The sequence below is a fragment of the Gordionus sp. m RMFG-2023 genome, chromosome 2 (genome assembly GCF_954871325.1).
Source record: "Gordionus sp. m RMFG-2023 chromosome 2, tfGorSpeb1-WG-v2, whole genome shotgun sequence".
In the NCBI taxonomy this organism is placed as follows: domain Eukaryota; kingdom Metazoa; phylum Nematomorpha; class Gordioida; order Chordodea; family Parachordodidae; genus Gordionus; species Gordionus sp. m RMFG-2023.
In genome coordinates, this window is record NC_088776.1 from 58,340,117 (window position 1) to 58,367,093 (window position 26,977).

Genomic DNA, 26,977 nt, shown 5'->3' on the forward strand with positions numbered 1-26,977 from the left:
AAAAATAGCGACTACAAAGGTCCATGAAGTTGGTGGAACGACTTGAGGATCAAGCTATGCCAATATTTAGAGTCTTAATTGATCTTCAAACCAGACATAAGCGGAATCAAAGGTTAATGAGTTATAGGCAAAATAAGGATTTAAAATTTTTAGAAAAAAACATTTTTGTAAAAAAAACTCGAAATTATTTTGAATTAAAATCCGTCTAAAGACCTCTAATAAAATTTACGGCAGAAACACCCACCTAATAGTGCTACCCCCCCCCCCTCTTTAGTAAATTTCTAGATACGCCTATGGAGAAGTTAAATGCCTCCAAAAAAAACCTAAATCTAAACCGTTCCACAAATATTCCTGAAACATAGTTTTCGCATATAAAAATATAAGGCTACTAAAAAAATAAACTGGGTTTAATTTTATAATAAATAATTTTTATATCGCCAGAATGCATAACTACAAACTAAAACCCCATTAAATACCTATAAAAGGAATTTATTTTCAGATATATATATATTTATTGGCGATTAATTTTTCAAAAATTAATTTTACACGGTCTTTATAAAAAGCAAGAAAACCAGCTTCTTCAACAAACTTCTAACGAATAAAACATGATTCGTATGCAGAGACGCATCCATACCAACTTATTAGCCGATATCCGGGTAGTCGTAAGACGGGTTCGGTCGATTCTAAACTACGAAAAATTATTTTCATAAAAAATTTCAATATAGCTAAAAGGCCTATTAATAGGTTTGACCTTAGTCCCTCTATATAAATTATGGGGGGAGTCACCACCTTCCTTGGCAAAAATATGGCTAACTCCAATGATTTTATTATTATTTATTATAATATTCGTTCAAGGCCAAAATTCTTCATTTATTTTTTCTTTTTCATATAACCCTTTTTAAATTTTTTTATAACTTATTTTCAAAAATTTAAGATATAGTTAGTTTTAATTTTTACTTAAATTCTCTGATGATAATAAAAAAAATTTTTTTAATTAATAAATTAATATGCTAAGCACAAAAAACATTTATAAAACTTTTTAATTTTTCGCACGTGAAAATAAAAAAATGAAATTTTAAAACTTTTTTTTTTGTTAAAAAATAATATATCACAAAAAAAAATGTTTAATTTTAATTTATATATAATAAAGGAATAAACTACCTTTTAAAAAATTTAATTATATTTTAAAAAAATTATAATTATAAACCATTACAATTACTCTTTTATTTTAACAATTAAATCCATTATCTCATTTGGACGAATTATTTCTAATTTCTACACTATGGTAAATAATTATTTACAAATGCGAAATCAATTCATCGTATTATCGAAAAAATAATCCAGTATTATATATATCTATTTTAAAATACCATATTCATAAGCTAACAACGATAATATTAAATGGGAGAACTTTTAAATGGTTCTTTTAGCTTCATTATTGAAGAGATAGAACAATTTAACACGATTCATAGACAGCTCATAAAATTGACTCCAATATTTCGATATTTTTATTCCGTTATAAAAAGCATATGTATTGTTAGATTCGATTAGATTAGACCAATGACATATAATAATAACCGACGATGCATTCATTAAAAGTGTGTGTCAATCAAGAACAGCTGGAGGCGTCATTTTGGTTACTAAACGAGAGGCCAATTCATTCCTATGTCTGACGCAAACTTTATTAAGGAATTGCCTGATCATCGAGATAATAAGGAAGCAAGTCAATCAATTTAATAGTAGAGTTTTTACCATGAGAATTAGTTACCATATGGGTTACCAAAATGGCGGGACCAGCTGATTAGAATTGTTTCCGAATGCATTATTAAATGTTATTGGATTAGACACGATTTTTGAATTATTCAAAGCTAATAAAAAAAAAGAGGTATAAATAATCTTAAGACATATATTTTTTTGCTGGAATGACTTTCGAGATTTATCCAAATAATATGTTACTTTTCTAGATTATAAAGAAGAAGATTTGATAATTCAAATTTTTCTATTTTGTAAGGCTACCATTTTGTCGTCATAATAAGCTACATGTACATTGTATTAAATGGCCAAAATTTATATTTACGAACTGATTATTCCTTCAGGAAGTGTTATTTCATCTGATAATGCCGCTTCCCTAAAGTGTCTTCATTTTAAAACTTAATTTTTGCGGACTATTTCAAAAAAGTATTTTTGTTTTTTAGCCAGTTGATTTTACTAAATTTTTATTATAATATTATGTATCCTCATTTAAAACTTAATAGGAGTGTTTCAAAGAAATATTTTTGTTTTCTAGTTTATTGATTTTACTAAATTTTTCATTACAATATTATTTTATGTATTTTTTTAAAAAAAAAACATTACGCTATTTAATACCGCATTATAATAATATAGCCAAATTAATTAAAATTTTGGTGCCGTGAGGTAAAAATTTAAACTTTTTGATAGTCAATTTATTTGTTTTATTTCAAACGTTTGTGAATATTTGTTATTGCCAAAAAATGAAAATGAATGATAAATTTTATTATCAGATTTATTTTTTAGCTTGATAAACGAAGAGGTTATAACATAAGAAAAAAATAGGTATTTTTCCCATTTTACTTGGAAGTCACATATAGTAATATTCTAGAAAAGTTAGTTTTTTCTTGCTACATGATTCAAAATAATCATTTGATTTATAAAAAAATTTAAACCTCAAAAGCTTTGGGATTGTAAAATTTTATAGCTCCTTATTTTAAAACATTTATTTTTTAACTGTTACTGTTTAAGAAAAGAAGAAATAAAATGGATAGTTAATCATTTGTAGTTTCTGATAAAAGGTTAAAGTGTAAATTTTAGAAAATTATTTTAACTTTTATAAAAATATTAATTCTTTGAGTTAGGGAAGGTAGGTTTAATTAATAGTTTGGGGAATTTATGTAATGTATTTTTTTTCTTGTTATTAAAAACTGGAAGAGAGAAGTTATAATGGATTAAAGGCTTTCATTAATTGGAATATTACACAGAAATACGCAGGGAAAAGTGAACCTTTAATTTTACAGTTAGCCAATTCGGATGTAAGCGGTCAAATATTAATAGAAGGGATTTACAATTTTTTTTTGTCATAGATTATTTATACTTATTTGATATAGGTCTGGCCCGCCGGCCCGGCCCGAACCTATTATTTTTTTAAAAATTCAGACCGGGTCGGGTCGGGCTTTGGAATTTTTTTAAAATATATCTAAATTTATCAATAGAAACTAGATGCCATATAACTTATGCCTTCTAGGAAGATATTTGGATCTATATAATTATAATATACTAAATTTGTTCTTATGACATGAGTAAATTAGTTATTGGTTCATATAAATAAAAAGTCTTGAGTTATATTTATTTATCTTTTCAATTGATCTAGAGTGTTATATTTATGTGCTCCACATTTTATATTAATTGAAACCTTTTTAATAAGTATCCAAATTATCTTTAGAATATATTTAAAAAATTATGGAGAATTATTCATATGAAATAAATAAAATGAAAACATACAATTTAAGTTTTATATTATGATTAAAAAACATTTTGGTGACAACTAAAAAATAAATTATGTATCAGAATCAGTTGAAGAATCTAGATTACATCCAAATTCGGGCCGGTAAATTTTTTGAAAAAAAATTTAGGGTTCGGGCCGACTTTGAAAAATTATGCCCGATGCAGATCACTACTCTATTTATATTATATTATTAAGAAATAAACAAATTACAGTTTAAATTGGGCATTATCATAATTTATTTTAAAATCCATTTTTTTTTAAAAAAAAGATATATTTTTATTGGAGGAGGAGGGTGGGGGTGGGTGTTGGCGAAGGTCCGAATCTGACCAATCTTAATTCTGCCTGATAGGTCTCGGATCGTTTTTCGTGTAGAGTTCTAGTGCTTAGCGGAGTCATCAGCCCTATGCAGCCAGGCGCGTATATCACTGGCCTCATTTCCCTTTTATTTATTACAGGTTTTGAACTTGTAAATAAAAATAGGTAATTATTTTATAATGCATTAAATTAAACCTTTACCGATTAATTCAAATGTAAAAAAACTAAATACAAAACCAAAAAAAAAACATGTTATCAAAAAAATTGTTAGAAGGTGTTAAATTTATTGCAAAAAAAAGAATTATTGGTTAAAAAAATAAATAAAGAAGGTCACATTAAAAATTAATTCGTTTAAATATTATATTTGCTTTATTAATTAACATGCGAATAATTGCGCGATATAAAATACAAATATAACACCTAATTAACTCTTGCATTCAAATATTACACATTCTGGTAGACAATTTTAAGGGTGGTAAATTTTTGTTCTTCCTATGTACAGAAAAAGATAACCTAAGTTTTGAAGATCTTGCTCATAGGCAATATTTTTCTGGCTGAAATATTGAGTTAGCCTCTTTTTTAAACCACACTATTCCTTTCCTATTCATCCTAAATTGTCAATATTTTGTTTTAAAAAATATATAAAATGTGTGAATATTAAATTAAGGCTTAATATTAACCTAATTGGGTTATACTTTTATCACAAATATTAAATACGTTGCGTGAATAAGAAATTATTATTATACCTAATCAACAAGTTCGCTATTTTAAGATTTTTTTTTTGAATTTGGGATTTTAATAATGGCCGTGTTAAATCATGACTTTTATAATTTTCGTTTTGAATAAATTCTTTATGATTCAAAAATTAGATGTAATATTCGGCGAATAAAATGGTTCGTTTATGAATGCATCGAATAATTCGAAATTAAAATCAAGCCAGCTTTTGCCCTTTTCTTCTACGCGAGGTTTCTGTCCTCGCTGAACTCGCCTTAGGACACCTGCCATACTTTTTTGACAGATGTTTCACCCCTGTCAAACTCTCCAACTGTCACTTGTCTTCGGATCGGATCGGACCGCTAAAGTCACCCGTTCTCCGAATTTCGATCGACCCCTTTCACCTTCCCCGAAAGGAAGATGTCGGTGAAGACAGGGAAGAAAGATTTTTTTTTGATTGTATACTGACATGTAGATATCGATGCCGATGATGCATGGTCTGAAGAAAAAATGTCTAGAAACTGGTTAACAATTACAGATATTTTTTTTTAATAATAAAAATCTTCGTGCCGATTACAGAGATTAAGTTATTCTGGTTACATTATTTAGTTGGGATCGAACACTAGCCGGCATAGCTATTCTTATAATCATCAAATTCTGCTTAGCCTTCCTATTTCCTTTCCAAGACCACATTCCTAGATCTATGATTTAGAAGCCTAAAATTCTTCCTCCCCACCCCCCCCCTCACTTGATTCGGATCTCCTTCTATCCTTTACATGTGACCAACCGAGCCTAAATTACTCATTCGTTTTGAAGAAAAAAAACAGTATATTTTGGTTAATTATCGGGGTTTTTTTTAGAAAAAGCTAATAAAATAATACATTTTCAAAATATTTTTATGATGCCGATGTTCCATATTTAGAATTAATGGTGGTTATAAATAAAATTTATAAAAAAAAATAATTACAAACAAATAAATTCAGCTTTATATTAATATTATTTATAAAAGCTTAATTTCTAATCATTATAAATATAAAATATATAAATATTTAATATTAATTAAAAATAGATTTCGTGAATGATATAAATATAAAATCATTTATAAAATTAATAAGGATCGATTTTAATAAATAAATAAAAATAATTCGGAAAAAGTCATTTTCTACATTTCTCATAACTGATTCAAAAAAATTTTTTTTTCTTCATTCAAGGTAAAAACAAACACGAAAGTTGTTAAATAGCTAGTTTTGAGCCGATTTTTAAAAACAGCTAACTCAATATTTTAGCCTAAAAAAAAATTGCCTAAACCTCTAGATCTCGATAAATATATGTCCAAACATATGTGCCAACCTATGAGCAAAATCTTCAGGCTTGCTTGATATTTTTCTCGATAAAATAGCGAGCGAGCCGTGTTTTAAAAATCGACTCAAATTTAGTCGTTTAACTACACCCTACTTTTAAATATATATATAAATATTACGTTGAACCAGTGACATCGTTGGCTTCTGATCCATTTTAGGATTTCTATGCTATTCTTTTTTAAATTTAGGGTTAGCTCAACCCCCCCCCCCCCTTGCCTCTGGCTTCTGACACCAATGCGCTCAAGTCGGGCCGGGTTTTCGTAAACTAAAAAAAATATTTAAACTTAGAAAGACGTCAAATCTATAACAAAATTTTAAATTCGCGCCTAAGATTTTTGGCGGGCTGAGGTTTCGCGTAAGTCAGTTTAGGGGGAAAATTGACTTTCATCGATTCATAAATTATCAATACCCCCCCCCCCCCCCCCTTCTTTCTTTCTTTCTCTTTCTTTCTCCCCCTTCTTCTAAAAATGGTTAAGAGCACGATATAGCAAAAAAATTGGGAATCTCGCTAATATCTCCCTAGAAAATTTTTATAAAGTAAATTTGAAATAGATATACTATATTAATAGATGCTAGGGAAGTAAACAACAACCTATTTAAATTAATAAAAATTTTAAAAAAAATCTGTAAAAAAAAATGGCCGAAATATCCTTTTTCTTTGTTCCTCAATTTGATTCCTGAATTATGGAAATATGGTGAATATTTCGTTCAAATTTCAGAGTTTTTTTTTTAAAGAAAACAAAATTTAAATAGTTGTATATTTACTTCGCTACTAGCATCCATTAATATCTATTTCAAATTTACTTTAAAAAATTTTTTCTGAGAAATATGAGCGATATTCCCAATTTTTGGTATGTTTCGTTTTTTTTCGTACCGAAATCATTATCTTAAAAAAATTTTTTGTTTTTGAAGATTCTCAACAATCTTATCATTTAGCCCCCGAATAAGTCACCTCCTCTCCACAAACCAGTGTTGTTAAACGGCTCGTTTTGAACCGATTTTTCAAACGGCTAACTCAATATTTTAGTGAGATTTCGATAACATAAGTCTAGACCTTTGTTCCTTCTACGGGCAAAATCTTCAGGGTGGCCTATTATTTTTCTGGATATGACATTGAGTTAGCCGCTTTTAAAAATCTGCTCGAAACGAGGCGTTTAACAACACTACCAACACGGCTACCTTTCGTCTTAAAACTTTTTAAAAAAAAATGTGTCCTATACAAAAATATATTGCGAACAAAAAAAATGATCGTTCCTTTTTGGGAACGTAACTAGTTCGATAATATTTATATAACTTTTAAAATAGTTCATAAATTGATCATGTTAATGTAAAATCATCTAAATAATAATTTAATAAAATATCAAAGACCCCTAAGCCCTTCCCTGGTAGACGGGAGAGGCCGTATTTTAATTTTTATAAAATATACTCGGGTCCGGCCTAAAATATTTTTTATAAGATACTCGGCAAAGCTGTATATTTAAAAACCCTATACTTTAAATCGCCATTATCTATAAAAATTAAAAAGAAATATGATATATTTTTAAAAAGAAATCCGGGCCGGGTCTGAAAATATAAAACCGGTCGTGCAGAGTCGATTTAAAAAATCTGAGCCGGGCAGAAAGTGCGATTCTTTCTTAAGCTAACCTAGGTATTTTTTGCGCTACGGAATATGGTATAAAGCAGGTCTGCTTATTTCATTTTAATAAAATTTGGTCATTATTTGGAAAATTGTTACGTGACAACCAAAATTCTAGCCATTTAACAACATTAATTGGCTTTAGTAGACGCCATTGAAAAGCATTTCGCTTTTATTGCCTTTCACGTTTCCTATAAATACCATTAAATTGGCTGACTTTATTGTACATATACACTTATTACGCATTTTAATGAACAAATTGGCAGTTCTAGGATAGGTTATAAATGTCATTTATTGATTTATAGCTATTTCATGACCTTTTGTGGTAATATAAATTTTATAAAAAATTTTAAACAAAATACAATTTTTTTTTCCTTTTAAAGGTTAAAAATATCATATTTTAATTTTTTTTGCAAGGCACAAGAGGATGCGACAAATTATTAAAAACATTAATGATATATTTGAATTAATTTGTTTTCTACCTCAATTAAAAATAAGATAAGATAAGTTTAATTTATATCACGTGTATGGTAAATCCAAAAAAAATGTTAAAAAATTAATTAACATTTTTGTGTTTGTTTAAAAGTGACAATTTTTCAAACATTGTCATTCATTTATCATAGAAGAAAAAGCTGAATGAACCTTTCCTGTGCGATATATTATTTGGGCAAAAATGTTTTGCTGGATATTAGTTAAACCATATTAATCTCTCTTCTTTCATCTCTGAAATACGTTAATATACTTGGAAACCAATCTTACTCCTTTGTTCAGACTCGATTCAGTTAGATCAAATTCTTCATACCAGCAAAAATCCAACTTTTACAGTTCTCTGAACCTTTCATTTAATCTTTTGTAGTAGTGTTTCATGGAATGAATTGCTTCATTAACTATTTATTCTAATTGCTGGGATGTTAAAAATAAAATACTTATAAAACAACCGATAAATTCCAAAAAAATATAGAAATAGTATATTTTAAGCCCTGTATACCTTTTTCTAAGAATCATTTATTTAAATAAAAGTACCAGTAATATTTTGACTAGTGAATCTACAACTACTTTTATTTTTAGTAAAATGCAGTTAAGGCTATAAGCTGTATGTAACTATCAAAAGAAATTAACTGTAGCTATTACATATATGTAGTCAGCTACTACTCGAGCTCAAACCATATGTAACCAGATACGTAATTGCTGTATCGTCAAATGTAGATATATTATTAGCAAAAATATATGTATTGTTATCTAGTCCGGTTCTAGACACATTTTCACGCCATGTATCATCGGCATTTTTATCTCTATGTCGATTCAATCGAAAAGTATCTTTTTACAACTTCTTTGACGTTTGGCAAATAACGATATAAAAAGTTTGTTTTATTTAATTTTAGTTTTGTAGTTTATTTTAAAATTAAATTTGTCGTTACTAATTTAATTAGGATGTTATTTATTTATTTAAAATAAATTATAATAATTTTTCCGAATTTCATTTAAAAAAAGCATCATTCAGGAAAAGAACAAAGGGGGGGGGGGCGGAAAATTTTCTTTCTTTTCAAACTGATTGATAAATTAAAAGATATATTTTATAATTATAACAAAAAGGAAGAAAAAAATTTGTTTGTTAAAAATTTAAATTCATAATAATAATTGTTTAAAATTATTTTTATAATATAATGGCGATCTAATTTTGAGATGAGACATTGTAAAATTAAAATATAATAAATTTTTTAATTATCGTTTATTATACCACAATTTAACAAATATACTTTGAATTACAGCAAAAAAAAAACTCAATAAAGAAAGAAAAAGAAATTTTTATTTAAAAAAAAAAATGAGGAAGTAAAAATGAAAGCAAAAAAAAAATATAAATACATAAAAGAACTGTAAAATTGAAAGAAAATTTAAAACAATAAAAGCGACTTTTGTTTAATAAACTATTTTTATTTATTCTTTTAAAAAAATAAAATGTTTAAATAATCAAGTTTAAATGAGTTCGATTGCGCGACAATTTAATAAAATATTATTTGAATGAATAATTAGTTTTATTATAATATTCAAATTATTTATTTATTGACACTTCCAAGGTTGTCAAAACCTCCCCTCACCTTGTTTTCAGGGTATATTTTAATAACAAATTTTTATTCCTTCTTCTTTCTTTCTTTCTTTCTTTCTTTCTTTCTTTCTTTCTTTCTTTCTTTCTTTCTTTCTTTCTTTCTTTCTTTCTTTCTTTCTTTCTTTCTTTCTTTCTTTCTTTCTTTCTTTCTTTCTTTCTTTCTTTCTTTCTTTCTTTCTTTCTTTCTTTCTTTCTTTCTTTCTTTCTTTCTTTCTTTCTTTCTTTCTTTCTTTCTTTCTTTCTTTCTTTCTTTCTTTCTTTCTTTCTTTCTTTCTTTCTTTCTTTCTTTCTTTCTTTCTTTCTTTCTTTCTTTCTTTCTTTCTTTCTTTCTTTCTTTTCTTTCTTTTCTTTCTTTTCTTTCTTCTCATTTCTTTTCTTTCTTTGGAATCACACAATTTATTTTTATCTTTTTATATAAATAATATCCGCTTTCTCTAAAATTAGTTAAGGCAATTCATTTTCGTATCATGGATACAGACCACAATTAGAAAATTTTTTACTAAATTTTGTGTTTTTTTTCTTTTGTTTTTTTTTATCTCAAATTAAAATAAATATTTTTATATCTTTACATCCCATTTAAAATAACAAAAAGGAAGTTTAAAAAAAATGCAATCAAGAGCTGAAAGAAAAAGAAAAATTCTCGTTTTAAAAATATGATTTGTATGAATATAATTAACTAATAATATTTATAATTATCATTTTTTTATTTTTGTAAGAAACCATTATTATATTCTTCCATTCTTCTGCCTTAGTTATAATTCTCGGGGATTAGATGAGAATGAAGAAAGAATCTTCTTCTTCCAGAAAACTTTTAAATATATGCTAATTCAAAAGGTAAATGATCGATTTAAATATTTATACATATGTTAGCGTCAGTGTGTTTTTTTCTGGTTGGAGTGTTATTTTTACAACTTTAAATCATTATTTTGAGCGCATTTTTTTTTAAATTTAAAAATCGAATTTTGTCGAAAAAAAATATTTTATCATTGTTCGGATTACTTATCTTACGAATTATAGACAATTTTTTCTGTTAACCTTTGATTCATTTATAATTTACAGAGTTGTTAAAATTCTGTATCTAGATATAAAAATGTGGTATCTGTATCTAGATAGATTTTTGATTAAAATATCGGTATTTAGATATTATTTTAGACGATGTATCTGTATCTAGATCCATTTAAAAAGTATCTTTTAACAACTCTGATAATTTATATAAAAAATTATATATGGAAAATCTAATATAAATATATATTAAGTTTAAAAGTTCATAGAAATATTGTCCGAAATTCATAGGGTAGGTATTCCAAACATGGGTGGAATACGATTCCGGTAAGATCAGATTTTAATGATTTGAAGTTGAAAAAATAACACATTGCCGGAAGTTGTTAAACAGCTCGTTTTGAGCCGATTTTTAAAAACGGCTAACTAGATATTTTAGCCAGAAAAATATTGCCTAAGCCTTAGATTTCGCTCATAGATGTCCAAACCTATTTTCCTTCTACAAACAAAATCTTCAGGCTTGCGTAATATTATTCTAGATGAAATACTGAGTTAGCCGTTTTTAAAAATCGGCTCAAAACGAGCCATTTAACAACGCTAGAAAAAACACATGGACCCCTTAATAACAATATATATATAAACTCTAAAAAAAAAATTTAAAACAAATATATATGTGTATCAAAAAAACCTTGGCAAAAAATACTATTCGCACGGTCAACGGATTTCTGGCTTTTTTGAAAATAGTAATTTTTAATTTTTCTAAATAATAATGGCGATTTACAAATATTTGGCCTGGGTAGGGTTTTTTTTAACCCTAACCCTAATATTTATCGGAGACCTGGTCCGGTCTTAAGCCCGGCACGCGTCTGAATTTTAAGTCCAAATATTTTAAAATCGCCATTATTAAGCTATTATAAAAATTAAAAATAAATAAAATATATTTTTAAGGAAAAAAAAACGTAGGGTAGATATGATATAACCAGCTGGAACTTATTTTCGACAAAATATAATCCCTTTTTCTTTCTTTCTTTCTTAAAACGTCAACATAATATATTTGTCAGAAAATTTTTTTTATTCAGTGGTTTTCCAGTACTTGTTTAAAAAAAAAAGTATCTAAATTTCGCGCAATTTAAGTCGCGAACTTTTAAGAGATATTTTCTCAATTTATGTACTACACTAAAATTATATGGATTAACAAGAAGCATTTGTCAGTAAAAAAAGAAGTAAACTGCTCATTTTGAGCCTATTTTTAAGAACGGCTCTGAAAAATATAGCCTAAGCCTTGAGATTTCGCTAATAGATGTCCTAACCTTGGTTCCTTCTACGAGAAAAATCTTCAGGCTTGAGTTATATGATTCTGGATGAAATAGTGAGTTAACCTTTTTTTAAAAAAATCTGCTCAAAACGAGCCGTTTAACAACACTACTCTCCGCTTCTTTACATTATGATATTTTGAACGTGTTATTAAGGGCAAGTGGGAAATAATTCCCAGTAAAAAAAAAAAATCCCCAATAATAATTCTTAGAATTTTCTCAAAATTTTTTAAATATATTTATTTGAAGGATTTTTATTCCATGGATATGTAAATATATGAGGGATTTTTTCTCCTATTTTATTAATTATTTATAATTTTTAATATCTTAAAAAAGGGGGATTTTTTTTTTGCCTGGGAATTATTTTCCTAGATTAAATTTTTGTTTAATAAAAAAATTTTTTGTACTTTTAAACTATTCACTAAATAAATTAATGAAATCTTCATCACCATTTTAAAAACTCTTTTTCATAACTTTTTAGGTGGGTGAAAATTCTAATCTATCTATGACACCCAATGACATATAATAATATCTTGACTGACTATGCATTCGTAAAAAAGTGTATCACAGCAATAAAAAACAGCTGGATACGCCATTTTGGTTACCCATAATCATTAATAAAAATTTTAAACGAGAGGCCAATTTATTCCTAAGCCTGACGCAAACTTTATTAAGGAATGGCCTGATCATAGGGATAATAAGGAAGCAAGTTAACAATTCAATAGTAGTTGTTGTACATGAGAATAATTACTAAATGGGCTACCAAAATGGCGGATTTAGCTGATTTGCATTCAACGACGCTTTTCAAATGCATTATTATGAATGCGTCATCACTATAGGCATTATTATACGTCATTGATAACACACCTTACTCAGAAACCATTATCTTAGAAACTCGGGTATTTCCAAATTTCAAATAAAAAATGTTTTATAAAATCCCAACAAATTTCAGACAAAAAAAAATAAAAATTTTACCTTTAAATTTCTTTCTTTTTTTCTTTTTCTTTCTTTCTTTCTTTCTTTCTTTCTTTCTTTCTTTCTTTCTTTCTTTCTTTTCTTTCTTTCTTTCTTTCTTTCTTTCTTTATTTCTTTCTTTCTTTCTTTCTTTCTTTCTTTCTTTCTTTCTTTCTTTCTTTCTTTCTTTCTTTCTTTCTTTCTTTCTTTCTTTCTTTCTTTCTTTCTTTCTTTCTTTAAATTTTTATCTTATTGTAACCTTTTTTTAAAAAATATTGAATTCCGGAAAAATAAAATTTTTAATTTGAATATAAAGAAATTCAAAATAAATTAATAAATTTTCGTAAATTAATAAAAATTTATGAATGTCCAAAATCTTCCAATTAAAGTTTTTTTTTGAAAGTTTTGCAAATTAAAATATTCAAAATGGTTGATATGAAATCAATATGTAAGAACTGAACTTAGATATTACATATTGGCAGCTAATTTGAAAGATATAAATTAATATTGATTGCTTGCTTCTTATTTTTCGTAAGAATTTCACAAATTTATACATTTTAAACTTAAATTTTATTTATATCTTCTTATTTTTTTTAAAAAAAAGCATTTGTATAAATTAAGGAAAAATGATTTAGACCACTATTTGATTTTTTGCATTAAAAATAGTTTATGCTATTTTTTTTCATTAAAATTAATTAATTTATATTTTTGATATTTAGGACAGACAAGCCTTGTGAAATGACAAATAAATAAAAAATGATGATGATCTTTCTTAAAAATAACCAATATTTTTAAGTAATTTTTTTTAAGAAAAATTTTTTCAAACACGGTAAATAAAAAAAACTATTTTAACTCATGGTAACTTACTATTTTACCGTTATCAGTTTTTGATTTAAATTGTGTTTTTAAAATATTGCCTTTTTATTTATTTTATTTGAAAACAATTTCAGAAAATAATAAAAAATACATTATTTTTAAAAATAAAAAAAAATATATAAAACTATATATAAATTTATGTAAAAACTTAAATTTAAAAACATTTATAAAAAAAAATCCTATAAGTTGTTTGGATTTGGGTTGGTGTTGGCCACGTCACAGTGGAAAGAAGAAATAATAAATAATAGAGAAATCTTCACAGAGGTCTCATTTTTACTTCTGGCACAGAATTTGAGCCCTGTTCAAGATTTTTTTTTTGTTAAAGTTATACTATACCATTTGTTGACTCGGCCTATGGCTATAGAGCTTCGCGCCTAGAGCGGGAATAACATACTATATGATTAAAAATAAAATTATTTTCGATGTAAGTGTTGTTTAACTGCTCCATTTTAGCCCTATTTATATAAGAAGATATTAGTCAAAAAGAATATTACGCGAGGACTTACATATTTCGTTATATAACCTTCTGTTATCTGCGAGCAAAATCTACAGGGTTTTTTTTTGGGGGGGGGGGGCTAAAATATTTGGTTTAGCGGGGGTGGGAGATAGTATCGTTTATCATAACAATTTTTTGCGCGAAATTAATTACCGGTTGAAATATTCTGACCCGCACTTTTAAAAAATAGCATGTAAAACCTAAATCCTGTCTAAATCGTAAATATTTAAATTTTTAGAAGATAGGGAAAAGCGACTAATTTTTTTTTTGTATATTTTCCCAGTTTTATTAGATATTTCATTTTTTTTTATAAAAATCTAATTGATATTAAACATCTTTATATAAAAATGCATGGTTTTTTTTAAAAAGATAATTTCTATCCATATTGGCAAAAAAAAATAAAATATAAGGCGTTATAAAATTATAAAGGGGAAAAAAAAAATATTTTATATAAATATTTATAATATTATTATAAAAATTAAATTAATCTCTTCTTAATAATATAAATATAAAGATAATAATTATTTTTATTGATTTTTTTTACTTCTTTCAAAATATATATCATTTTTCTCTTCTTGGCTTAACCAAACCATGTCCAGTATTTTTTTCAATATATCATTATTTTTGCAATCATTTTTTGAAAAATACATTTTTATTATAAAATCATGTAATTCTTATTACAAGTCAAAAATAGGTGCTAAAAAGAGGTTAGAGATATTTTCGAGCTAACTCTGTAAAACCTCATTTGTTTTTTATGGGCTAGTTATTTAGTGTTATTCAATATAAAAACGGCCCTATTAAGATTATAACCAAAATAGCAAGTCTAAAGATTTTTGCTCATAGCTAGCAGAAATGCTTGGAACATATATTTGTCAAATCTCGGTGCTTACCTAATATTATTTTAACTAAAAATCTTAACGGACTTTTTAACAACACTACTTAGTATTGAAATTTTATTTCCTATTATATTAATATTACCAATAATAAAAAAGATTTATATATACTTGAAAGTCCCAAAAACAAGGGTCAAAAAAAATATCTAACCAGAGTCTAAGGAATACCAATGCCCCGCTTTACCCATAATTGTATGTAACCAGCCAAATATTACATCCAGTTAACTTCCATAATTAAGTAAAGTGTGATCGGGCAAATATATTTTTTTAATTTATATTCAAGATATATTTTCGGCGACTTTTTCCCAATATGTAATAAAATACATGGAAATAATTTATCATACAATTTTCGGACAACTTGTTTCATAAAACATTTGAGTTTTTTTTAAAATAAATCATTTTTATACTTAAAATTACACTAATCTATACCATCTGGTCCTAAGGTCATCATCTGATGATAAATTAGCAGGCTCCAGGATGTTGATTAATTACTGCATACCTTGAGAAAGTGAAAAGGGAAAAAGGGAGAAAAAATATTTAACATTAAAAGAATGAGAATCAGAAAATCAAGAAATTTCTGACCCCCCACTCATACTCAAAATCGATTATATAAAGAGGCGAACGCTAAATTTTATTTGAAACAAATTATATTTTCACTTGTAACAATAATTAAAAAAAATTTTTTTTTGACAACACAATTAATATAATCACTATATATATCATATAAGAGGTTCATAAATTAAATAGTTTAAAAAAAATTATTTTTATTCTTGGTTTAAAATCAATTAGTTGCATCTATATTTTTTTTCAGAGACCTGCAAGAGTTACCATTTGCACAACCCAGCCCGGGTTTTGTATTTTCAGGGCCTGGCCCGAATTTTTTTTAAAAATAGATTATATTTATTTATAATTTTAAATGGCTAATAATGGCGATTTTAAAATATTTGGTTTTAAAATATACTGCCCAGCTCGGCCCTGCCCGTGGTATATTTAAAAAAAAATTGAAATATCCCGGACTGGACTAAGGGCCGGGCCTGCATGTCTCGGATAGTTTTATTAAAAACGTTATTTTTTGATTATCTAGACCACTCAATTCTAATTTTGAGCAATGGCTGAGAACGCCCATATATTTTAATTAGCTTCAATCTCAAGTAGCTTTGCTTGGTATTAAATGTAATAACGGTGATATTGTTTATTTATAAGATATTTAGGGAAGTGAACAAATTCTGTAATATCGATATAAACTTATTTGAATAAAATTATTAGTTTTTTAAAATGGTTTCTTCTTCTTAAAATATTATTTTATTTTTTAATATCATTTTATGTATATTATAATTTTTTAAAATTAAATTAGGGTATTTTAACAGTTTCTTTCTCTAAAATTGGCCACAATTTTAATCATTTTATAAAATTCCTGATTAATAAAAAAAATATTAACGGAAATTATTAGTTCTATATTTCCTAGAATTTTATATTCAGTGTTATAACAAGGAATTGCATAACTTTCGTGAGTTTTTGGGGATATGAAACATCTTCAGAATCTTCTCCATTAAATTTTCAAAAGTTTTGTTAAATTCTCCATTTAAATTATTCTGAATGTTTGATGTGAAAGATTTATTAATTCTATATTTTTCCATGAGATCATATTCATTCGTCATTTTTCCAAGTAAAAAACGTTTCTATAAAATGATTTGATTTTCACTATTCGTAAAAACATTTAAAGATTCACAAAATATTAAACAAATTAGGAGAAAAAAAAATCAATATGCTAATATTTTAATTTTACAAATTCAAAATGGCTTATATATTTTATTTCCTTTCGTTTAATTTCGAGTAATTTTGAAATTTTATTTTTTTTTATATTTAGGACATAAATCTAAAATCACTTTATTGGAATTTATTCAATTATAATATTTAAAATATGAAAGTTTACAAGTATAAATTCTATTTTCTAAGATATAGCATATTACTAAATTTAGGTCTCTGGGCACCTCAGCTTATCCCCTGGGGCTCTGAAGGGTTAAATTCGATATAAAAAAAATTTATATGGATAAATTTCACAAATAAATTGAATTTTATTCGCTGTTATGATTTCATCAAATGGCCATCGATAATATCTTCAATTCAGTCTCGACTCTCGAAATCGGAATAACTCAGCTTATTCAAAGTCATTGAATAATGAAAAAAACGATGAGCGATTTTAATATTTATAATGCATTAAGGTAATATATATAGGAGATTTAAATAAATATAACTCAGCAGAAAGAAAAAAAATATATCAGGCCGATAAATATTGATAATGGCCGGTCCGAAACATTAAAATAAAATGGATAATAATGGCGGAGTTTAAACCTATATAATAAACTGCGTTCTTACTATCTTGCTTAATTTCATTCATTCTTTCTTTCATACTTTCTAACATTCGCATAACGGTGATAGACTAGTGTGTTGTTAAAATGGCTCGTTTTGAGCCTATTTTTTAAAAACGGCTAACTCAATGTTTTAGCAAGGAAAAAAATATTGCCCTAAAACTTAAAATATTTAAATAATATATGTCTAAACCTTTGTTCCTTCTATATTTTTTTTTCTGGATGAAATATTAAGCCGTTTAACCAACACTAGTCAAGACATAAAAAAAATGGCAATGTAGGATAATAAAATATTTCACAACATACACAAACGGAGTAAAAAAAAATTTATAGCTATTCATCTATCATTTCATGATTTTAAAAAACATACAAATTTTCTTAAAACTTCTTTCATAATTAAATTTTCGTTTATATTTTTTTGTGGCCATAAAAAAAAATATATATAACTTTATATTCCCTGTAAGTAATAACTGAAATATTGTCAGTTAGATATCATTGTAATATGGCTCATCAATTTTAATATTTTAAATGTTTTTTTTCCGATATTATCATGTTCCACTAATAAATGTCAAACTGCAAAATAGTTAGGAAAAAAAAATTTAGAGAATATAATCAAGTGATCATTTGCGACTATTGTCAATTTAGTTTTTTTTTCAGATTTATTTATTGGTGCATATATTATATTCTTTTATTTTATCTCCTTTATTTTTGTTTTGTTACATATTATATAGTTAAATGAATAAAATATTTTTTGAATAAAATCGATATTTAAAATCGTTTATAAATACAAATAGTAATACATACACCATTACTTTCAACTATATACAAGAAATTATTTAAAAAATTTATTTAATGTCTAATAATTTATATATGTTTTAAAAAATATATATATAAACATATCATTAAAATAGGAAATTACATAATTTTTTAAAAAATATATATATATATTAACAAGGAATTATATTGAAATTTTGGTTTAAATAAAGTTATTTTTTAAAAAAGAATGTAATTATTTATCGAAGGTCTTTTTTAAATAAATCTTAATTAATTTTTTTTCTTGGGGATAAATTCGTAATTTTTAAATTTTGTCACATTAAAATAAGCTATTTTTTTTATGTTTTAAAAACGAAGAAAAGAACTCCATTTTCTAACGGTTTACCATTTTTTGTCATCGTTTTTATGTAAAATAAAAATGGCGCGTATTCTATTTTTATTAAGATGTGGCGCCATGTTTTAAATATTTATCGAATCAGATTACATTGTAATTGAATTTTATCGCGCATTAAATTTTTTTCTACTATTTAAATATTTATTGCAAGAAGCCCATATCCTAAAATCCAGAGATTTGATTACATCTTTATTTCTTAAAAATGAAAGAGAAATTCATCGGTACGACATTTTTTCCCTTCTTCTTAACTTTCTACTATGCCCTAATCAATTAAATATCGGCGAAAGGGAAGCGTAAAAGAAAATAGGTTTGTATGTTATTGCCAAGGTTGGCCTACGCTTCCAGAATATTCGCGTATTGGTGCTCTTTAATCGCTATAATAATAACGTTTTACATGACTAGCGTATTCATTGTATACGTGTTCGAAAATAAGCAACCGGAAGTCAATTTTTCGGATCTCAATCAAGAGGGAAAATTTGGCGTTGTCAACAATGGTTCCTCCATGGCGATGGCAGGAAAATTTTCTTACTACTATCCTTCATCCCTCTCCAAGCTACCTCGGCCTCAAAAACCGAGTAATATTGTTAAGAAGCCGAATATCTCGCCTCCCTATGAGTCGTCATTGGCGAAGCCAGAGTTGAAACGAATTTCTAACAGCGAACATTCCGATATGGGTAATTACATCCAACTCTTAAATACTCTTATAGGCACGAAGGATACTTCTTTAAATCTTGGGAGATCGTATATGAACCATGATCCGGAGTACGATCCTCCTCCGCGGCCTGATGATATTGACGTTAATAAATTAGGTGATCTACTTGGGAATGAAAATCAGTTTGGCGTACACGAGGATGATAACCAAAAGTCCTTTAATTACAGATTAGGGCTGAATAGAAAGTCATTCAAATCCATTGAAGACCATATGTTTCCCCAAGCTTCTAAAACCCGAATTCCTGCGTCACCCATAAAATTTATGTCGTCTACGATTAATCCAGAAGCCCTAATTGATCGGCATCAAAGTTTAGAAAATTTGATACAACGCTTTTCCGTGTTAGCAAAATTTTCGAGATTGCTAGAAATTTTAAAACATTATTCGGAAGAGAATGTCTCGCATATATCACCGAAATCAAACAAATTAGACAAAGCCACGACAATTGATAATCGTACTAAACTTAAAAACACGGTCAAACTGTCGATCCCGCTATGGCCAGAAGATTCTAACACCAGCGATAGAATTATGGAACAATTATCTCTGACTCCTGAAATGTTAAACTTTAAATCGTCGTCCAAGCGATCTTGCCATCCTGATAACATATTTCCTGATTTCTTCCACAATACACAAAACAATTCCAGTTATAACGCTGAAAAAGTTCTCCAGCGAATTTTCGGTGGTACTCACAAGAAATTGCCTACTAAAGTTATATACGTGGCTACCCATTTACACCCTACCTGGAATGACATTCCTTATGGCTGTGGGGCTCTGAAAAAGTCTAAATGCGCTTTCACCAATTGCTACCTCACCGATTCCGCGGATCCAACAGGTATACCTCGTCGGAAAGCCCACGCGGTCTTATACAGAAACGCTTTTCCCACAGAATCAGATATGGACTTAGAAAGGAACCCTGCTCAGCTCTGGATATTTCACTCCCTGGAGAGTCCTATGAATATGAACACTGGCTATTTTGGTAGGCTCTACTCGTGGTTTAATTTGACCGCTACCTATAGACCTGACTCGGATATAGTTACGCCATATGATAAGTATATTACGAGTCCGTATTCTCGATCGAGAGAACCCAAAGAGTCAAGAATACAAGTTCAACGCGTTAATGTGCCTCTCACATTAAATAGAACGGTTAAAAAATATTTAAATCTGACCATCGCGTTAAAGTCTCACCTCAAATCCCACGATACTCTCCTAGACGATGAAATAGTTAATCGTTTACTAATCCATTCTTACCACCCAATGACTCCGGAAATTTCGTCGCTAAATCTTTCTCACCTTTACGACAATTTAAACGCTCTCCTAGTTAACCTCCGGGCATTATCATTCCCGCCGCCAAAATATTCCTTACCTCCCTCATTGATCTTATACCTGAAAAACGAGGTTACAATTAAAACGGGTACCAAAAATTATGCCATCGGGAAAACCAAAATGATCGCTTGGTTCGTTTCCAACTGTGAAAGCCAATTCCGGCTTGATTACGCCAACACGCTGAATAAATACATACCCGTGGATATATACGGAAAATGTGGGGATTCCCCCCTGTATTGCGCGAAGGAGGAAGGCACCAAATGCTTTGATATGCTCGATAAGGATTACAAGTTTTATCTTTCTTTCGAAAACTCGCGGTGCAAAGGCTACGTAACGGAGAAATTTTTCGATAACGGATTGAAGTATAATATCTATATATAAACTTTAATTTGAAGAAATGGTATTATATAAAGTCCCCATTTGAAACATTCCTCTAATAGCATCTATTTTGATTTATTTAGCTTTATTTGTTTTAGTAAAAGTAAGTGTCGTTATACGGGTCGGTTAAGATTTTAGCCAAAATAATATTATGCAACCCCGAAGATTTTGCTCATAGATGGCAGCAGAAAGATTAGGACCTCTATTTTGGCTAAAATTTTAAACGGGCAGTTTTTAAAAATCCATGAAAATCGGACAGTTTAACAACACTAAGTAAAAGTGTTAATTTTCTTATACTGTTCACAAATTGAGCGTTTCCCGCGTTGCACAAATAATGCATCTCAAATGACATTGCGTTAATTGGTAAAAATTACTGTTTGACGTTAAGCAGCCATTTTAATAAATGCTAACAAATATTTGCTTATTTTTCAACACCTTTTAAATTTTGTTTGTTATATATTATATAAAATATAAAAAATATAACTTACTTATCTTAAATAGAATATTTTAGAAAATTGACGAAATAAAAAGACAGACGATAATATAATTTTCAAAGACAAATATTATTTTTTAAGTTGGTTACAATTTTGAATCGACACTCTAATAAAACGGCCACCTTAATTTAAATAAGGAATGTGTTAGGTTTTTTTTTATTATTAAAAATAGTACTACATAACGTAAGCGCTCAATTTGTGCCCACTATTATATAAATGTTATATATATTTTTTACAAATAATTCTCTAACCCTTTATATCCCATGACTTTAAAAAAAGAAGAAAAAAAACTATCAATATAATCATATAAAACAAATGTTTTAATCCTCTAGGAACACCATAATTCCTATAGTAATGGGCCCATCTAAGTCCGAATATATAAGGATAGCTCCTAGTCAATCTTTCATTCACGTAGACGATTTTCCTAGCCCCGCTCATCTTGCTCTTTACTTGTACATATTAGACTCGGACGATCAACTTTACAATTCGTACCTCGCTTGGAAAAGTGAAGGGGGAACATTTGTGGACACCAAGTTTTGGTGCCGAATCTGCGCTATGATAAACTATTCTCACTTAAATTTTGGTTCCTCGGATATCAACGAGGAAACAAGGTTTTACAAAGATTTCAGCGGTTGGTGGGAAGGCGATGGTATCTGCAAACCTAGTCACACTTAATTTTATGATGGAATAATTAAAAAATATATAATTTATTATATTTTTTTTGGAAACATCATTTTGTTTAAACTAGTAGTATAGTTTGAGTTTACATGCCAAAATAAACATTGAGTTTTTTAAAAAAAAAAATTAATAATTTGTACATATTTTATTAAAATAGGTCGAAAGGAAATATTATTGCTTATATTCTTATTTAAACATATTATTAAATTAATTATTTTTAAAAAAAAACTTGTTAGAAAAGATGTGAATTATAAACGATTTAAAATTTTTATAATATAATGTTACATTTTAATATATTATTGTAAAAAAAAAATACGCTCAATGTAATCAGATCAGATATTAAAATAATATTATATAAATATATATATATTTTATATATTTTTTTGTAAAGTTTATATGTAATACACGTATTAAATTTTTAAAAAAAATTATTAATAATTAAGATAAAATAAAAAGAAATATATAGGTAATATATTTTTAAAAATAAAACAAATAGGATCTTCATTGTAAATGGATGAAAAAAAAAATAATATTTGCAAATAAAAATATATCATTTTTATTAGTTAATAATATACTTCCTCATAATTTAAGCTGGTAATGTTTAAGTATCGTATTGACTAAATATTAGTAGTTAAAGTATAGATAGATAGATAATTGTTAAAAAAAAATTGACAAATTTGGCTAAATCTACATGCTCGTCCCAAAGAAATTCCGATAAGCATTGAGGCGCCAGCTTAATTTATGTTTTCGGTAGTTTTTTTATTGGTTATTAGTTTATTTTAATTTCGATTTCGTTGGGAAATCAGATAAAATAAAAGGAGAGTAGGTCTGATTCCCTCTGTAAATGAAATGAAATAAATTTTAAAAAAATGAAAGAAAAGAATCAATGTTTTCGGATCCAGAGTGCTAGGTTCTTCAAATCACTCATTAATTACGCTTAATCTCGGGTTATTATTAGAAAGGTTTTTACCTCCAGCATCGAATTTCGATTGAGATATGCTGGCAACACTGTATATCAATAGTGGCCATACCTAGAGCCTCCTTCTCACATATTTTTAATATAAATTTTTTTTTTATTTTTAGATATATTCTCATTTTAAATATATTATTATTTTGATATAAGATATTATGGTATCTTGTTTTGTAAATGTTTTTAAATAAAGTTTGATCGATAAAATAGATTAGTAAAAATTATTTTTTTCTCATAAGAATAAATTTGGTTGTCATGAATTTACAAAAAAAAAATATATATTGACAAGTCGCATATTGTAAATGATAGTATATAGGAGTGATACTATGCATATTACTAGGTTATATAAAAATTGTGTCTGACTAATGCCACCAACTTTACAACGAAATCAGAGTTAACATTTAATAAAGATCGGCGTAACCCGGGTAAATGCAGGCTAACTCCTAACTCACATTTAAGACAAAATAACGGCGGGAGAATACATAAATGCAGTGTATTTTGGAAAAATTTACCGTATTAAATATATGATTTGCACAAAAGATTGTAAAACACTCTTAATTATTATCTATACTAACGTTTCACTCATTGACATGTATCTTGAAGCGTCGTTGAATATAAATTAGCGGGTGTAAAAAATTTCATGGGAAAACAAAATGGCGTTCTATCGGCTGATTTATTTCAAAATAAATGACTCGTCGGTCTGTATAAGATTATGTCATTAATAGAAACACAATATATTGGGTGGCACGGAGATATCCTTGACTTAAAACATGAATATTATTGATAACTAATAAGGATCATTAGATATATAAAAGTATACGCAATTATGAAGTGGTGTCTCTCGGGAGTTAAATAAATGTTTATACAAAATGACCATGAAATTTGAAAAACCGTTAAATAATTTTAATAGTTAATGCAATTGATAGCAACATGATATTTGATGATGATATATTCATATCTACTTTATACTCAAAATCTTGAATATTTATATTATCAATTAATGTTCTATATATATTAGAGACCTGCAGAGGTAGCATTTGCATGGCCCCGTAGGGATTTTTTTAAAATATATTTTATTTATTTTTGATTTTTATAGCTAATAAGGGCGATTTTAAACATTTGGTTTTAAAATATATAGCCCGGCTCGGATATTTTTAAAAAAAAATAGTCCGGCCTGGTCTGCAGGTCTCTGGATAAATATAATGAAATACTAATATTAATATTTATTAAATCCATTCATCTTTTATAAATTCAAATATACTATATATCTTTAATATTAAGATATTTTTTTATTATTATTTTAACAATCGTATATTTCTAATCTTTTTAACCTTACCCTGATTTTAGAAGGAAAAATTGGTACCATGAATTCAACCCTTAGGATCCTCCTTCTATGTCTGACACATCTGCCACTTAAAAATGATAATTGCATATAATAAAAATTATATAATCATAGGTGATTTACAACCAAATCCAAAACATTTCTCAATAGCAAAATCTGATGATGGGTTATATAGTCATTAAATTTTATATAATATCATTAGCATAAGCCGATGTAACGATAATAAATGTCAAAAAGATTAGGTCACCATTAAAGACAAATGGATGAAGATATAAATAGATATGAAGCTTAATTAAAACACTATTGGTAAGATCGTTTACAAAGAGTGGCACTGGAAAACAATTAGCCTACTTATACAAAATAAATGCAAATTTACTCCCCAAGTTTCGCATTTTACAAACATCGCAAAACCTCTTCGCCAAGTATATCTGCGCCTATCGCCCAGGCAAAAACATTATGGAGCCTTTTCTTGCTCTTAAAATCATCATTCAAAAATGTGATAGATATAAACTACCTTTCTTATTCACTTTTATCGATTTTAAACAGGCGTTTGATAATGTTAATCATGATGCGCTTTGGAAGATTTTATCAGAAGCTAGGGTTGACACAAACATAATCAAGATATTACGGCACCATTATAACAATTTGCTTACCTCATGCAGAATAAACAATACAATCTCTCCACCGTTTAGGATAAAAAAAGGAGTGAAACAAGGCTGTGTTCTCTCGCCAATCCTCTGCAACATAGTTATGAATAAGATTTTAAAAGATACTTTAGACGCTGCAAACCTGCTGGAACTAAACTTATATCCGAATAAGTACAATCTAGAGAACAGGATTATATCCTACGCCGATGATGTGGTAATCCTCACCAAGGATTTAGAGGAAACCTCCAATCTTATTCATTTGTTGAAATTGGTGAGCACGAAAGTCGGGCTAGAAATAAACTACAAGAAAACCATGATTATGTTAGCAAGACACACGTCTCCCATAGAAAGTATCGATGTTAGGTCTGAGGTGATTAAGGTGGTTACCCAAAAAAAAAACCTTGGAATTACCCTAGATAATAGAGGGGGCTGTAAAGAAGAACTCAGGATAAGAATACAAAAAGCTAGGGTATCTTTTTACAAGTACTTCAAGTTATGGAAGACAAGGGAGATACCTGCCTTCACACGACTACGTATCTTTAATTCCACTGTGATTCCCATTCTATTATATGGCTGTGAAACATGGGAAATAAGCAAAGCTGATAATAGGAAATGTCAAACGTTTATCAACAAGTGTTTAAGGATAATTAACGACATTTTCTACCCCAGACTTTTATCGAACGAAAGGTTATGGAAACAATCAAAACATATTCTTTTCCATATCATACTAAAGAAAAAACGAATCAATTTCTTAGAGCATATTCTGAGACACCCCAACTGCAATTTGGTTCATGATGCTTTAACTTGGCTTCTTACCTGTAAAGGTAAATCATACAGCAGATACAAAACATTATTGCTCCACCGGGTATTGAAAGACGTTGCTGACCTGAACTTAAACTGGAAACAGTTCACCAGACTAAACAAAAATAAAAAATCTATCAAAAAGCTTCTTAAGGTAAAATCTGGGTACCTGAGATGATATCCCCTATCCGTTACTTCACCCTTACCCACAACTATACCCTTCCCCTCCCTCAGCCACCTCAAGTGTACAAGTTTTCTTTTATTTGAATAACATATTTTTTTATTAAATGCGAATCTTTAAACATTAACTTAAACCAGCCTTCCCCTATCCAATCATAGTTAGATAAAATTAGGACAGTAGGTATGGGTGTGGGCTGTCTTATTTGGCCCTGTTCCTTTCTCAATCAGCCCATAGACGTTTAAACGATAATCCTTGGACTATTGTGCGCACAAGTACGTACGGCTTGCCCACAAACGTGTAAAGGGTTTCTCATATTTTTTCCCCACCTTAATAAATCCAATTAAATGGAAATGAGAAAAACCTAGCGTAGCTCTATTGTTCCTACAACGTTGAGAGGGCGAATGCGCTTTAACACGTATCACTATATGAAAAACTATTCAGTGAATTAAAGTCCCACAGGCTAACGAGTAATCATTATTCCTTTAAGTGTCTAAAAAATAAAATTATGACATATATGAGACGACTTCAAAGATACGACGATAATTATGGTTCTAAAATTTATTAAAGAGATGAGATAAGAATACGGTCCTCGTGACCGTGCAGCGATAACCGGGCCTTCAGGTAGCTTGTGCCGTTCAAGAAAAACGATAGTAAAAACATTGAGGAATTGGAGTTGTAAAGAGTTGAAGTATTAACCATCAGGACGACCAGATAGTAACAAAATCAGGCAGCTATC

At 27.9% G+C, this 26,977-nt stretch overlaps 1 protein-coding gene across 1 annotated transcript; it reads left to right on the plus strand.

Annotated features, from left to right (window-relative positions):
- The first annotated feature begins 18,872 nt into the window (after positions 1–18,872).
- On the plus strand, positions 18,873–22,613 carry LOC135925451 (uncharacterized). The gene is made up of 2 exons (XM_065460779.1): positions 18,873–21,112; positions 21,955–22,613. The coding sequence occupies exons 1-2, from the start codon at positions 19,032–19,034 to the stop codon at positions 22,295–22,297; spliced, it is 2,424 nt and encodes an 807-aa protein (XP_065316851.1). The 5' UTR covers positions 18,873–19,031; the 3' UTR covers positions 22,298–22,613.
- Positions 22,614–26,977: the final 4,364 nt, after the last annotated feature.